Raw genomic sequence first — 14091 nt, forward strand, 5'->3', positions numbered from 1 at the left:
CTTAGTTTCAGAAGAGGTAACTGAGGCTCAGGAAACTCTTCCTGGCACGCAGCTGGTGAGTGGGGTTTCCTGAGGGACCAGGACTAGGCCTTCTGCCTCCTCATGCAGTGCTCTTACCATGACTTCCCCCGCAAATAACTTGATGCAGAGCATGTGGCAGGGTCTCAGCCCTTAATTTGTGTTATTATTTTTAAAATCTTTATTTTTAAAATTATTTCTGGCTGCACTGGGTCTTCGGTGCTATCTGTGGGCTTGCTCTAGTTGCAGTGAGCAGGGGCTACTCTTCATGGCAGTGCACAGGCTTCTCACTGCGGTGGCTGCTCAGGCTGCACACGGCCTTCAGTAGTTGCTGCACGTGGGCTCAGCAGTTGTGGTTCACAGGCTCAGCTGACCCATGGCATGTGGGAATCTTCCCGGACCAGGGATCGAACCTGTGCCCCCCTACATTGGCAGGCGAATTCTTAATCATTGCACCAAAGGGAAGTCCTGTATTGTTTTTTGAAAGATAATTTATGGGATTTCCCTGGCAGTCCAGGTTAGTGCTTTCACTGCAGTAGCCCGGGTTTAATCCCTGCTAGGGGAACTAAGGTCCTGCAAGCCTATATAAGTAATAAAAATAAAAAGGTAATTCATTACAGATATAAACAAAAGTTTAATTTGCATATCTTTGTAAGATTTTTCATATAAATAAGTGAACAAATCATGAAAAAACTCATCAGAAACAACATCCCATTTAGAAAAGATGGTCCCATTTTACTTACTATCGCTGCTACACTGTTCGGGCCTCCATCATCACTCTGTGGACTATGACCAGCTTGTCAGCTAGAGCCTTTTATGAAACTGATATTTAAATTTACATGTGGGTAGGTGGTAAGTTTAAGACTATCTCTGCTAAGGTTGACTGACAACATAGATCTGGAATAAGACTTCTTCCTTTATAGAGAAAACAGTTACTACTCTAAAATTTGCCAAGCAAGGACCAGAAAGGGCTCTCTAGAGGCTTTCACTTTTTCCATTCCTAACCAACGTTCAGCTAGAGAGAGAGGTTCTAATGGACAGAGTAGGGATTCCAGGGAGCACAGGCAGCCCCAGAGTGTATTTGTACTTTCAGATCCTGGTTATGTCTGCTTCAGGCCTGTCCCCTAGGTCTCCAGGTTATGTCCAAGGCAGCCAGTTGCAATGCAGGAGTAGTCCCAAGAGCCAGTAAGTCACGAAGTAGCCTAGAATGCATCGTGTGACCAGAGAACAAGTTTTCCAGTTGTACAAGAGTCCCATGATAGAGTTTCTGGGGCCCTTTTGTCCTGGTGGAGGGTCCCCAGCAGGAGGCTTCCCAGGCACAGCCTCTAGGGATCTCAGCAGCGGTTCTTGATCCAGAAGCAAGTGAGCTGAAAACCAGTACACAATAGGAGTGGAGGAGCATAAAAACCTGGTGAGAACCTGGAATCATAAGAGGGGGAAAATCCACACATTTACTGGAATGTCACTGTCTCAAATGGGATAAGCCTGGGACCTCCCTGCTTCTGGGTAAACTATAGCTCCCAGACTAGGAATGTATTATACTGGAAAAGATATTCATTCAGCAGAGCTTAGGATCTGCCTTATAAAGCTGTGTATAACACCAGCCAGGTGACTGCAATGTTACAAGTAAACATAGCTACAGACTAATTACCACAATAATGGGCCAATCAATACTAAAAACTCCATGGGGTCCACTTTTAGCCCAGGACCAGGACTCTAAACTCTAGGCTGGGGACCTCCCTGGGGCTTCAAATGCAGGGGGCCTGGGTTCGATCCCTGGTCAGGGAACTAGATCCCACATGCCACAACTAAAGATCCCGAGTGCTGCAACTCACACCTGATGCAGCCAAATAAATAAATAAATATTAAGCTCTAGGCTGCCCCTGGGGCTCTGGGAACCTGAAGCGGTTCTCTCATGCCCTGGGGATGGTAAAGCAGAAGGAAAAGGGCAGGGGATCCTGTGGTTCAACACGGCCCCTCTGGGGGAGTCCAAAGCCAGGTCTCCAAATGGTCTCCCTCATCTCTGGAAACTCTAAGCTTTGCTGGCATTCACTCCAGTAGCTAACCTGGCTACAAACACAGAATGCTACTTTCTATTTCCCCTGTGCCTCTTATTCATATAGCTTGGAGAAATTTAAAGACAGCCAATGTGCACCTCCAAGAGGCAGAAACTGCTGAAGAATGACCAGTATGGAGACCAAAAGACTGCCCCGGAGTCATGCTGACCTGAGGTCACAACCAGGAACAAAAACAATCGGACATACAATCAAACCCTTCCCATCTCTCTCCATCCTCACCACTGACCGAATACCGCACAAGACGTCCCCTCCGAAAACAGAGCCCCTGCCAGAGCTCAGAGTACCTCAGAAAGTTGGCATTCAAGGAGACATTCCAGGTACAGTTGTATGTTAGAGGAAGGTCCCAGAGGCATCCTCTGTGCTCATCCCTATAACTCAGTCAGATCAGGTCCTTTTAGGACTCTCACCCATGCCCTTCCATCTGCCAGAGCGCTCATCCTCTGCTTCTTAAACGGAATTCCTTCTTACTCTTCAGGACCCAGCCTACACATGACGCCCTCCTCACCTCCTTGGACAGCTGACTACTGTTTCTTCTGTGCTTCCACAATGCTTTATCTCAAAAGGATCTCCTCTTCCATTCCGCTATACTGTGGTTTTACTTGTTAAATGTCTGCCTCTCCATTTTGACCACAAGACCCACTAGGGCAGCAATCTTATCTTATTCATGTTCTATCCTTAGTGGTCTGACCCAGGGACTCACAATAAAAATACCCCCAAATAGTAGTTGAATGAATAAATTAGGTACAGGTCACTCAAATGGAAGAAGTCAGCTGTCTTGCCTGTTCCTGACCAGCGGGTTTGGCCTGTGTTCACACCTGTTCCCAGCCAGGAGTCCCCTCACCTGAACATGCATGCACAGACTGCCAAACAGCAGCAGCGCTGCAGCGTGGACCAGGTACACAAACACCCGAGGACTGAGGAATCCAGGTTCAGGCTTCTCCAGGGTCTTTTTGTTCTTGCTCCTTTGCATCCCAAGTGTAAGGAAGAGCCAAGGGTGGGTGGTCACGTATGTCCAAGTTGCCCAGGCAACCAATATAGCCATCGGTGCAGCCAGTAGAAAATTGGGCACCTGCTTGAGTTCATAGTATCTCAAAAAGCCAACATTCCAATAGACATCCTGGATGTAGCTGTATATTAGGGGAAGTCCCCAGGAGCACCAAGGTGGCTTATTTCCCTCTGCAGTTCGGTAGCCCTGGTCTACAGCTAATTGCAGCAAGGGCTGAGGAATGGGGTGGGCTGAGCCTGGCAGACAGAACTGGGTATAGGCATAATACTGAAAGAGGGCAAAGGGAAAGCCGAGTGTGAACACTGACAGGAACACAGAGCCCATCAGCTTCAAGAGCTGTCTCAGAGCATTCTGCACCATGAGAGATGAGAAAAAGCCTTGGCACTGAGAATGTATGAGGAAGCCAATGTTGACTAGCCCATTGGAGCGCACACCAGTGGCAAGGGTAAAAAAGAGTCCACTAGTCCAGCTTTGGCCCCTTTCCAGCTGCCCCATGGCGCTGAATGTCAGGAGAGCAAATAAAGCTTCTGAGTAACCAGCAGTCAGGAAGACATTGGCGGGGCTGAGGCAGAAGAGCAGTGCTCCATAAAAGGCCTGGCGGGGACAGCGCAAAACCAAACAGCCCAGGTCGTGAAGTGCAAGTGCAGCCAGCGCGGAAAACAAGGAATTGAGCAGCGCTACTGAGATGAGCAGGCAACTCCGTAGGTTCAGTAACCCCCACAGGGGTCTCAGCAATTCAGCCCCCAGCAACAGGACCAGGGGGAAACCAGGGAAGAAGGCAAAGCTGTGCTCATACAGATAGCCGTGCTCGGCAATGAACAGGAAGTGTTCAGCGTCCCAGTGAGATAGGCCGCCCAGAAGACCTTCCACAAGTTGGTCTGCAGAGCCAGAGGGGGCGAGGCGAGGAGGAGAGAAGGCTTCTGCACGATGGTCTGGGATGATGGCATTGAAGAGAGCCTGTGGGATGAAGAAGAACTAGTACTTTGGTTGAGCAAGTGGAAGAACTACCATTTAATAAAATGAGGAAGAAAAGACACGTTGGGGAAGACTCACGAGTTCAGTTTGAAGTAGACGTTCCAGTGTAGTGGTCAATGAGGCAGTGATATATATGAATCTTGAGGGTGAGGAGAACCATCAGGGGTGGAGATATAAATTCGGAAGTCATAAGTGGATGGATAGTATTAAAAGGTGTAGACTGAATGATATCACCCAGGGAAGAAGAGCAGATACAGAAAAGAAGAGCTCTGAAGATTGGGTCCTGGACATGCCACATTTAGAGGCCCAAAGAGAGTGAGGCTCCAGCAATAACGGTAAAGAAGGAAGGGTCAGTGAGGTAGGTAGGAATCAGGAGAGCACAGTGTCATAGAACCAAGCAAAGCAAAGGAGTGATCGGCTCTGTTAAATGTGGTTGACAGGTCAAGTAAGATGGGAACTGAAACTGACCACTGGATTTAGCAATCCAGTGAAGGTCACCAGTGACTATGACGAGAGCTATTTCACTGAAGTGGAGGAGAGAGCAGACTGCCTAGACTGGGTTCAATAGAGAAAGGGAGAAGGGAAACAGTAGATACAGACAATTATTTGGAGGATTTTTGCTGTAAAGGGGAGCAGAGATGGGATAGTAGGGGAATGACATTGTGGGGTCAAGAGAAATCTTTTTTTTTAAGTGGGAGGCATTTGTTTGCCAATGGGAATAATCCAGCAGAATGGAAACCACTGTGTACTCGAGTGAGAAAGGGAGCATTGATGGAGCAAGCAAAAGGGCATGGAATGTGCTACGAAAGTGCAGGAGCTGACCTTAGTTTAGAGAAGACAGACAGTTCACCCCGCCCTCAGCAGTGAGGGTGCAGAGGTGCAAATGTAGGTTTGTGGATGGCTGTGGAGGAAGTATTCAGAAGGTTGCTTCTTATTGCTTCTATTTTTCTGAATTTTCATTCAGGAAAACAAACTAGAGAAAAGGTGCTAGAGACTTGAGGAAGTAAGAAAAATGTGTAAAGTAAGTAATTTCTGACCCCAGCTCTCAAAATAGCCTGTGCACTGGATTTTCAAATACAATATGCCTGGGCTTTTCCTCTGCTCCACAACATTAATGATTTAACCAGTATGGGGTACAGCCTGGGCATTTAGGTTGTTTTTAGTTCTCCCAGGTGATTCTGATAGGCAGAAAAATTTAGAGAATACGTAGGGACTGGACCAGGGAAATACACTAAGATTGCCAGGCAGCACTAAGGACTCACTTGGGTTAATGGTACTGAATTTAAAAAGAGACTAGTTAACAGAGTTGTACGCTTTTCTCTGAGCAGATGCAGGCGCAGAGTACACATGGAATTGAATTTAATCAAGGTTGGGCTTTTGTCTTGTGATTAAGACAGGAAGAAGGGAGCAAGTGAGTTGTACATGTATGCATTGTAGACCATGGACTCTAAGCTGGGTAAGAAGGGGAGCTGAAGCCACGAGGTAAGTGAGGGACAGGGAAACAGAGCTAGAATCGATGGCTAAGTCCTGAGGGAGTAAACTGGAAAGACAGGAGATAGTGGTTAGATGTATCAGCTTTATTAATATTGAAACCACCAAGAAACATACAGTAATGCTGGAAAGAGCAAGAGTGAATCAGGAGCTAAAACCTTCAAGGAATGAGGAAGAATGAGCTGTCACTAGCAGAGATGACAGAAACAATGAGGGGTAACTGGGGCTATAACCTGATGGCAGGGTTTTAAAGCTGCCAGTGGGGAAGGGGAGGACAATGAAATAGCATTATTATTAAATGTGTTTTTCCCCATTAGACTGTCAGCTACTTAAGAGGAAAGAGATCGTGACTTTTTATACTCCCACCTAGCAATTCTTTGAACAGAGCAGGAACTTAATAGAATTTGGTGGCTGAGTGAACAGCACAGAGGAAACATGCTTGTTTCCAAATCACCACCTGAATTAGAACCCCCGCTTCCTGGTACCCTATCCCAGGTGCCATCCAGTCACAGCACTGCTTCTTTAGTTCTGCCAATCACTCAGATGATGCTGGTTCAAAGCCATCATCAAGTCAGTTTTCCCAAGCCTGGCCACAGGAGTACAACCTCATTTTTAAGGCTCTTTCCTTTTTTGGTCAATATCTTTACTAGGCCACTTTGAACAGTGAAAAAAGTGGGACAGGACTGACAGTCACAGGGAACAGTCCTCGGCTCCAAGCTGAAGACCCTTTTAACTAAACCTGGGACCTAGCAGAGCCTGTTACGCCACATATAGTTGGGGAGGAGAGCGGAAAGGAGTTTTCCACAAAGGAACCAGCTATGAGCCTCAGAGAGAATGTGCTTGTGATGAAAGGCACACAGAATATGTTGACAGAACATCCCTAGGCTGCTGATGTACATTCAACAATAATAGATACTGTGGACCGACAAGCAGTGGGTACTGTGCTAGGCACCATATATAGTTCATATATACCTGAAATCAGATTAAAATATCTATCAAGGGCAGCCGTGGAAGGGAAAGGGTGTTGCAGAATGCATTGGAGGTTGTGTGTGGGTGAGACAGGAAGGGGACACAGCTAGGGAAAGAGTAGAAGACACTGATGACTAAACAGATAAACACAGATGGTCGCAGGACAGTGCCCCCTCTCTTTCACTCAACTGACTGATACTGTGCTCAGCCTCCTGGTTGGGGACCCAGGGTAAAGGCATCAGGTTACAGAATATCATGGTCTGGTGGAAAGATCACTAGCCCAGGGGTAAGGAAACCTGGGGTATGATTCTAGCCCTTTTCTAACTTGTCTTGTGACTTTAAGGAGGCCATTGAACCTTTCTGGGCCTCAGCCATTTCATGTGTGTAAGAGATTAATAGATCATTTCTAAGAGTCTGTCCACTTTTCAGCTATGTGGTCTAGGTCTCTAGAGTTCTTACCACGTGGAGGGGCACATCTGGGAAACCGAAAGATGAGGCCTATTCTTAGCATCTAGCTCAGTCATGTGGCAACGGCATGTTTGGGACAAAAGATCAGAGACTGACCTGCAGCACCAGAGTCAGGACACGGCAGCTGACTGCAAACCCCAGGACCTCCTTCCGGGATGGGTCCAGGGGCCACATCCTCTCACCACCAGGAACTCAGGGGGCCTGCTGCCAGGGCTGAGCTCCCTCAGGCTTCTAAACACCAAAATCCAAAGAGGAAATGTCACACATGGGCAGAAAGTAAATTCTTGAAAGCATTCTTCATAGAAACACCCTCCTGCTTCAGCATTATTATGGCAAACTTAACCACCTAACCTCCTAGATGAAGAAAAAGCATCTTAAAGGCAGATGGGACTGCCTCCCATCACTCTGAAGCACTGTATTCTTATAGGGGAAGTTCCACATTTCCTCTAGGCAGGAAGCTGGAAAGCTAAGCTCACAGAAAACCTTTAAAAGCCTGTTGAGAGCCCCTGTGCGGGAACTAAAGGCCTGGGTTCAAGTCCTGACTTTCTCGTTCATAAGTTTTCATTTTGTTCTTCTCAGCTTCAGTTCTCTAGGTGTAAGTGAGATTGAACTCTTTTTGTCTGTTTCATGAAATTGTCATGATGGTGAAATGGGCTGAAGTGTGAAAAAAGCACTACCAAATCTACACTGCGGTTGCTATTATTTGGTGTGTGCCCTTTCCCTCTTGCCCAGAATAATACACTAGGTCCCAAACCAGAGTCCCAAAAGTGGGGCATAGAACTGAACTGGAAGACCATAATGACTACACACTCTAGTTAAGCTCTCTGATGTGTGTTCAGTTGGTCTGTTAAATTAAGTGGAGAAGGAAAAGAAAACCACCACTCAGCAGGACTTCAGCCAGCTCATATTGCTAAAACAAACTGAGAGGGACGACAAAGTCGACTACTACAGATGGAGAAACTGTTATTTCCCATCCCTTCATTGGAATGGCAGCAATGTATAAACAACGGCAAAGCCATTCTGAGGGAAGGAATGCACTTTATGGCTTTTTGTTTTTTAAACACAATTCCTTGGGTTCACAGAAGTAGCAATGGCTCTTACAGAACCAGTCAGAAATCAGAAGGGAGGGCAGGAGCATCAGAGGCAACTCACCAACTTGGGGTGAAGAACTAACCCTAAAGGAAAAATATTGTACTTAAACTGAGAAATTAAGAGGGAGGGCTGGAAGACTTTCCTAACGCCAAACCTTTAAGTATCACTTGTTTCTGGAATTCTGTGACCCTCACTAGACTATGTGATATGCTCTCATTACCCTCTCCCTTGTCGTCTTTATAGTTATTGCTTATTTAAGTTGTTTATGAGAGCAGGGGCTTTGTCTATCTTGTTCCCAACCACCCTTCCAGGGCCTCGCATTACACACAGGCACATTAAACCTGTGTTCTGATTCAGTGGAAGTGGCAGGAACTGGATATGGCTTCAACCAGTTCACTGGCTCTGGAAACAAAATCTCTGCTCCAAGTACTCCTCCCACCATATCTCACGTTGAGAGCAAAACAAAGTCACAGAAGCCACAGGAAAATACAATTTCTGCAGAAGCAACAGTTCTCTTTCTTCAGCACAAGGGGGCGCCTGTTGATTACCCCATCACCAGGAGGCCTGGAGGAAGGGAGGGGCCACCAACGCCACACCGGTTTGCTCATCAAAATTCAGTTCAAAGGCAAGCTTTCGAAATCCCCAGAGAACAGCGGTCGTTTGTGAATCTACCCAACATTGCCAGTATCTGACTCGCTGAATCGAGAGGAATCGTAGAAACAAGAACAGCCAAACTTACACGGCCGCTGGTTCTTTATCCTAGGATGAATTCACTTTTTCCCTTCCTTCACTTCCCACCCACATGCAGAAGAGTCGGGAACAGAAAAGCACATAACCCACCTCTGCCTCTTCACCAGGCTTCCATTCTTCGTCTCTCGAGACTCAAGCTCTAGACCCAGCGAGCACAGAAGACGTGTAGCCTACACTTAGTTTGCAGGCAAACCAAGTGAAAACAAGAATAAAGCCAGTGAGCTCGCCCTCTCAGCTAATTGCGGCCCTCACTTCCCAACAACCCCTTTACGAAAGCAGACTCTGAACTGGTAGGACACTTTCAGAGCAACTAGTTTTACTCTTTTCTCTTGAGATAAATATGCCCCAGGGAAGTGAGTAATAAAAACTCTCCAGAGTTTTTACACAGAGAGCTCATTAGACCCTGTGTAATTACCATCGCCATTCTACAGATGTGGAAACTGAGGCTCACTAGGATCAAGTGGCACACCCAAGGATATATTTAAGGAGAATGTCTCTTTTTTTTTTTCTGTCTGAAACATCAGTCTTTTCCACCAGCCCTCACTCCTGCCAAAGCGGATGCGCTCTTTCAGAACCAGTATCTCCCAACTCCAAGCTCAGTACTTGTCAGATGACAGCGCATGCTCTTGTATGCTTAGGGCAGGGAGGGTCCCATCTGAGCAGACAGGAAAACCTGTTGAATCGGAGCCCTGGACCCTTTGGGTAAGACTAACATCCTCGGGGGCGAGGGGTGTTGTTCGGACCCAGGGTCCTCGGGACCAGAAGCCTTGCTGGCCGCCGGCTTCAGGGGCCGCCTTCTGCCGCCCACCCGGGTCCGAAGCCCTTTCCAGCCGTTTCCTTTTCGACAAGAGTCCCAAGCAGAGATTGGGCATCTCTTCTCCCCAAAGGGCCACGGCTCAGGGGTTACTCCGGAGGGGGCTGGCGACGCCTGGCCCGGCCTACGACCGGAAGGCAGGGGAGGGCGGGAGGCTGTAAAGGAAGGGGCGGCACTGGGAGGCCGCTATGGCGGAGGGGGCGGGGCTCCTCGCTTCTCGGCGGCCTCCGCCTCATTTCCCTCGGCCTCCGTTTGAGGACTTCCCTCCCCCGCCCTCAAAACTCCTAGGCTCCGAAGCTGGCGCCCGACCCCCAGCGCCGGCGGGTCTCAACCTCCCAGGCGGGGCCCGAACCTTAGCTCCTCCATCCGGGGCTCCGAGCGGGCGCGCCTGCGCACTGGCGCCGCGGATGGCGGCCCCGCCCCGCTGCTGCCGGGAGTCGGAGCTGCCCCGCCCCCCTCCGCAGCGGCCATGTTGATTCCGGGAGAGCGGGGCGGGGACGGCGTAGCCCCTCAACTCAGCGCCCCTCTGCCTTGGCGACACCTGAGGAGTCCCCGCTCCGCCAGCCCCTTCCCCCCGCCTTCAGTTAGTCCTGCAGGGCTGCTGTCTCAGCGTCGGTGCTCTTGGCCCGGTTCGAACCACCCCTCAAACATCCATAAGTCCCCTTGAGGGCCGAGGCCCTCGGAGTTGGGGGCTGCCCTGCGGCCTCTTCACTGAAGCCAGAGCCGCATTTTCCCTCCTGTCAGGCAAGAACAGCTCAGGACAGGGCCTGGCACACAATAGCTGTAGTTTGAGTAGAAAGAAAAGCTTTCTTGGGGTTTCTGTGGCCAGCAGCGGCACCCCGCATCTTGGGTGTGAAGCAAGTGGGGGTTCCCCCGGACTTTCCCCTCCTCCGGCTTCTAGGGACCTTCTGTCCTGCTTCAGTCCTCAGCCCCAAGTCAGGTGGCTAATGAGGGTGGTGAAGGAAACTTAAGAGAAACGCCCCCCACGACTCCTTTCTCCTTCACTGAAGCCGTTTCTCTCGTAGGAAGTGGGGCCAAAAAAGAAGAAAAAAGAAGCTAACTCAACAAAACCGTCTGTTAGGGAGGAGCGGCCAGTTGGTACCCCTGTAACGGAAACTGTTAGAACAACTTTGCACCCTCCTTAGAGGAAATAGATAATAAATCCTTCTCCGTTGGTGGATTTCTCGTTTCTCAGGATTCCAGAGCCCTTTGTGGTTTCAGTTATCTGCCCTCCAAACGAAGCTAGGGTCTGGGTTAGCCTCTGGCCACAGCCCTGGCTGAGGGAGGGGTTTATCTTCCGCCACAGCTACTCCTGTGGGTGGGAACAAAAGAGGTGGTTGCTATCTCTCCAGGCAAAGACAGGCAGCTCACAGCAGTTCTGTGGGGGCCAGGGACTGTATCTTTGGATTCTGTATAGCTCATTTCAGGCCCTGAGACCTAAATTGCCCTCAGATATTTGTTGTGTGTAAGGTGGATCTATCACGTTTTAGTCGTGGAGTGCTGGAGACGGGGGGAAAATGGAGCTTAGAACCCTAGGTTTCTCAGTGACACACCCTTGTTCTCGGCTCCAGAGGCATGTGAGTGAGTCGGCAAAGCTGTGGGTTACACTCGTGACTGGGGCCGAAGGTTGTGGCTTGAATCTCTAGAAGTCTTTGAGGCTCCAAGCAGTAGTGTCTGCAAGGACAAAACCGAGAAATGAACTATCCTTTGTGAATTCACAAGGGAAAAAGACATGCATTCTTAAGATTCCCTCTGTTCACACACCAAATTCTCTCAAAAATCTACTTGTGAAAAGGACAGGCGTCTATTGTGACAATTCAGAGTGTTTTTTTTAAAGCTCAACTGTCACCCTTCAGAGGTAGAACTTTGTCCAGATCTTCAGCTCTACTTTCTTGCAATTTCTCCTTCCTTTCCTTCTCTACTACCCACCCCCCTCCTCTTCCGCTCTGTTTCCTGTTTCATTTTCTGGCTCCTGCTCCGACTGGAAAACAAGGAGGCTGAATCTTGTGCTCACAAAGCTCTGGCTTGTCAGAATGGAGGAAGACTTAGGTGGGATGGGAGGGTTTCTGGGCCTCCAGGGCTGTGAGTAAGTAGTGGAGGAGGCAGCTCTCTGCTTAGAGTCTGCTGCTAAAATGGAGCCTGCAGCCACACAGGGAGCCAGCTGAGCGGCCAGCGCTGTGGGAGAGCCAGGGAGGCAGAGACTTACCCCAGGGCTCCCAAAAGATTCTACACCACTCAGCCACTTCCCTAAAGAAGTAAATATGCCACACCACCAAGACACGGTTTCATAATACAGATCTCTGACTAAATTAAACAATGTAAGCAGTGTACCACTGTTTCTAGAATCCTAGAATGTAAGAGAGTTAGAACATTTCTCTTTCTTGAACTTGCCTGGCTATGCTCTTGCTGTTTCCTCTGCTTGGAATGCTTCACTGCTGACTGACTACCCTTTGGCCAACCCACTTCAGGTCTCAGCTGAAATGCCACCTCCTTGGAGAAGTTTTCTCTGTCTACCCTACGGCAATCACTACCCTGTACTTCCCACCACCCTAATTCTGCTCTCTTTATGGCATTTATGATCACCTGGTTGTTCTGTCCATGAATTAAGTATTTGTTTCATTGTCTTGTTTTCCTCATGGAATGTAAGTGCTATGGCGGGGAGGGGGCCTTGTTCACCAAGGTGTTTCCAGCACTTAGTACCTTGTATATTGTGTGTACTCAGTAAGGATCTAGTGAATACATCTGTTTGTTTAACCTGCACTTTATGGATGAGGAAACTGAGGCTCAGGTGAAAGTGACCAGTTCTGAAGTTAACAGCTAGTGGCAGAGGTGGGATTTGAATGAAAAACCTTCCTGGCTGTTTTTTGTTGTTTTTTTTTTTTTTAACCACCCCACACTATTTTAAATCTTTCTCAGGTTTACCTCTTTCCTTCTCTTCCTTTTTTCACTCAACTATGGGTCTTTATGGGCTATATTGAAAATTCTACATAGGGCACACCAAGTCTTAACAGCTCCTACCGTTTCCTTCATTAAATTCCAATTTCACCTTTTGATTTACTCAACAAAATAGACTACTATGTAATGAGGATGAGAACATAACACTGAACAAGACAGACACAGCCCTTGTCCTCATGGAGATGATGGTATCCTTTTTAAATTAATCTTTAAATGAAACAAAGATGAATTATTTTTAATGATAAAAGGTACAATTCACAAGCTAGACATCATAATCCATGATGGTATCATTTGTTACAAGGATTTTATAGCACTTGACACAAATTGATTGATAAAGTTGGGCTGTTACAACTCCCTGAACAAAAAGGGGAGCAAGTGATTTTCCCATTGACGATGTGAAGGAAGTTTGGTAGTTTCCATAGGATTAGGACCATGGAGTGTCTAGAGACAAAATTACTACGAGACGGCCAAGGCCATCTCCAAATGTGATTGCAGAGCAAAGCAAGGTAGCTAGAGAGAAGTTGTCAGGCTGCTCCAAGGAAGCGTGTGCTCCATGAGAACTACTAAACTTCCTTCACAGAGCCGGACAAGACAGAGTGAGTGAGAACACAATCCTACGGGAAGGATGGAGTAGCTGATGCTGATCTTGGTTTTCAGGGCACGCCATTATGGGACAAAAGTGACCACACTGGCCTCTGATCTGCCAACTGTTAGCAGGCAGTGCTAATGCCTGTGATGACAGGCACATGTGCCTTACCAGAACTTTATGCTCCTTCTTTTCATGTGGATTCTTTTTGTGGGCATTCATTGGCAGTTTTCAAGGATGCTGGATGACGCTAAAGTCCATCTTGAAACTAGGGGTGGCACCACCAGAAGCATCCTTTTTGGCCTTACCATGTGTATCACTTGAGGATGCCCATCCACCCTGCAACAGACACCCCACCCTCCTGTCAGTTTCAGCAGTCAAATGCTGATCCTTTAAAGGCCATGGATACTAGATATTTTCCACCCTTTCTTTGGTGTTTGCCTTTCAGTAATTAGAAAGCCTTGACCCCACAGAGAGGCCTAGTGGGAAGGGACTTAGCCACTTGGGGGTGGTAATGGCTGCAGGGCAAAAGAGCCAATGAGGTTGAGAGTATTGTTTAGGCTGGACTTGGCGGCTCTCCAGTTATGAAAGAAGGTTAAGGTCATTTGGGGGGGTGGGGAGGGAGGAACCTGGGAAAAGAACTGCTGGCCACACCCCTGGGTTCGCCACTGGCTAGGTTCTATTTACTTCTCCAAAGCAAATTACTCACAGCTCAGTGGCCAGCAGTTCTTTCTGCATGTGGTAACTCCAGTCAGAAACTGGAGTCCTGGCTAGGCTCCTCCTGCATTGCAGGAGAGCAGATGAAAGGAACCCAGGAAACCAAACTCCTAGGTAATGTTCCACACACAGCCCAGAAATGCACTTTCTTGACTAGAAACTGGAGTTTCAG

The 14091-nt window shown here is 48.1% G+C and overlaps 1 protein-coding gene across 7 annotated transcripts; it reads right to left on the bottom strand.

Annotated features, from left to right (window-relative positions):
• Positions 1–632: 632 nt before the first annotated feature.
• Positions 633–10112, bottom strand: PIGV (phosphatidylinositol glycan anchor biosynthesis class V). 7 transcript variants are annotated; one of them, XM_055574022.1, is made up of 5 exons: positions 10014–10112; positions 8938–9017; positions 7102–7236; positions 2938–4059; positions 633–1437 (listed from the first exon to the last, which is right to left on the bottom strand). In XM_055574022.1, exons 3-5 carry the CDS (start codon positions 7177–7179, stop codon positions 1156–1158), a joined length of 1482 nt encoding a protein of 493 aa, XP_055429997.1. In that variant the 5' UTR covers positions 7180–7236; positions 8938–9017; positions 10014–10112; the 3' UTR covers positions 633–1155. The 7 variants fall into 7 exon arrangements, with proteins under 7 accessions (XP_055429997.1, XP_055430000.1, XP_055429999.1 ...); XM_055574025.1 differs by having other exon boundaries at positions 8938–9022; positions 10014–10030; XM_055574024.1 differs by lacking the exon at positions 10014–10112 and adding an exon at positions 9561–9904.
• Between the last annotated feature and the right edge of the window lie 3979 nt (positions 10113–14091).

The sequence above is a fragment of the Bubalus kerabau genome, chromosome 3 (genome assembly GCF_029407905.1).
Source record: "Bubalus kerabau isolate K-KA32 ecotype Philippines breed swamp buffalo chromosome 3, PCC_UOA_SB_1v2, whole genome shotgun sequence".
NCBI lineage: Eukaryota > Metazoa > Chordata > Mammalia > Artiodactyla > Bovidae > Bubalus > Bubalus kerabau.

Excerpts from the sequence above, each read along its gene's own strand:
- PIGV (XM_055574022.1), bottom strand. The coding sequence starts at position 7,179 with ATGTGGCCCCTGGACCCATCCCGGAAGGAGGTCCTGGGGTTTGCAGTC. Across the intron at positions 4,060-7,101 it reads TCCTGACTCTGGTGCTGCAG|GCTCTCTTCAATGCCATCAT; the intron begins GTCAGTCTCTGA and ends TTCATCCCACAG. Across the intron at positions 1,438-2,937 it reads GTCTGTGCATGCATGTTCAG|GTTCTCACCAGGTTTTTATG; the intron begins GTGAGGGGACTC and ends TTATGATTCCAG.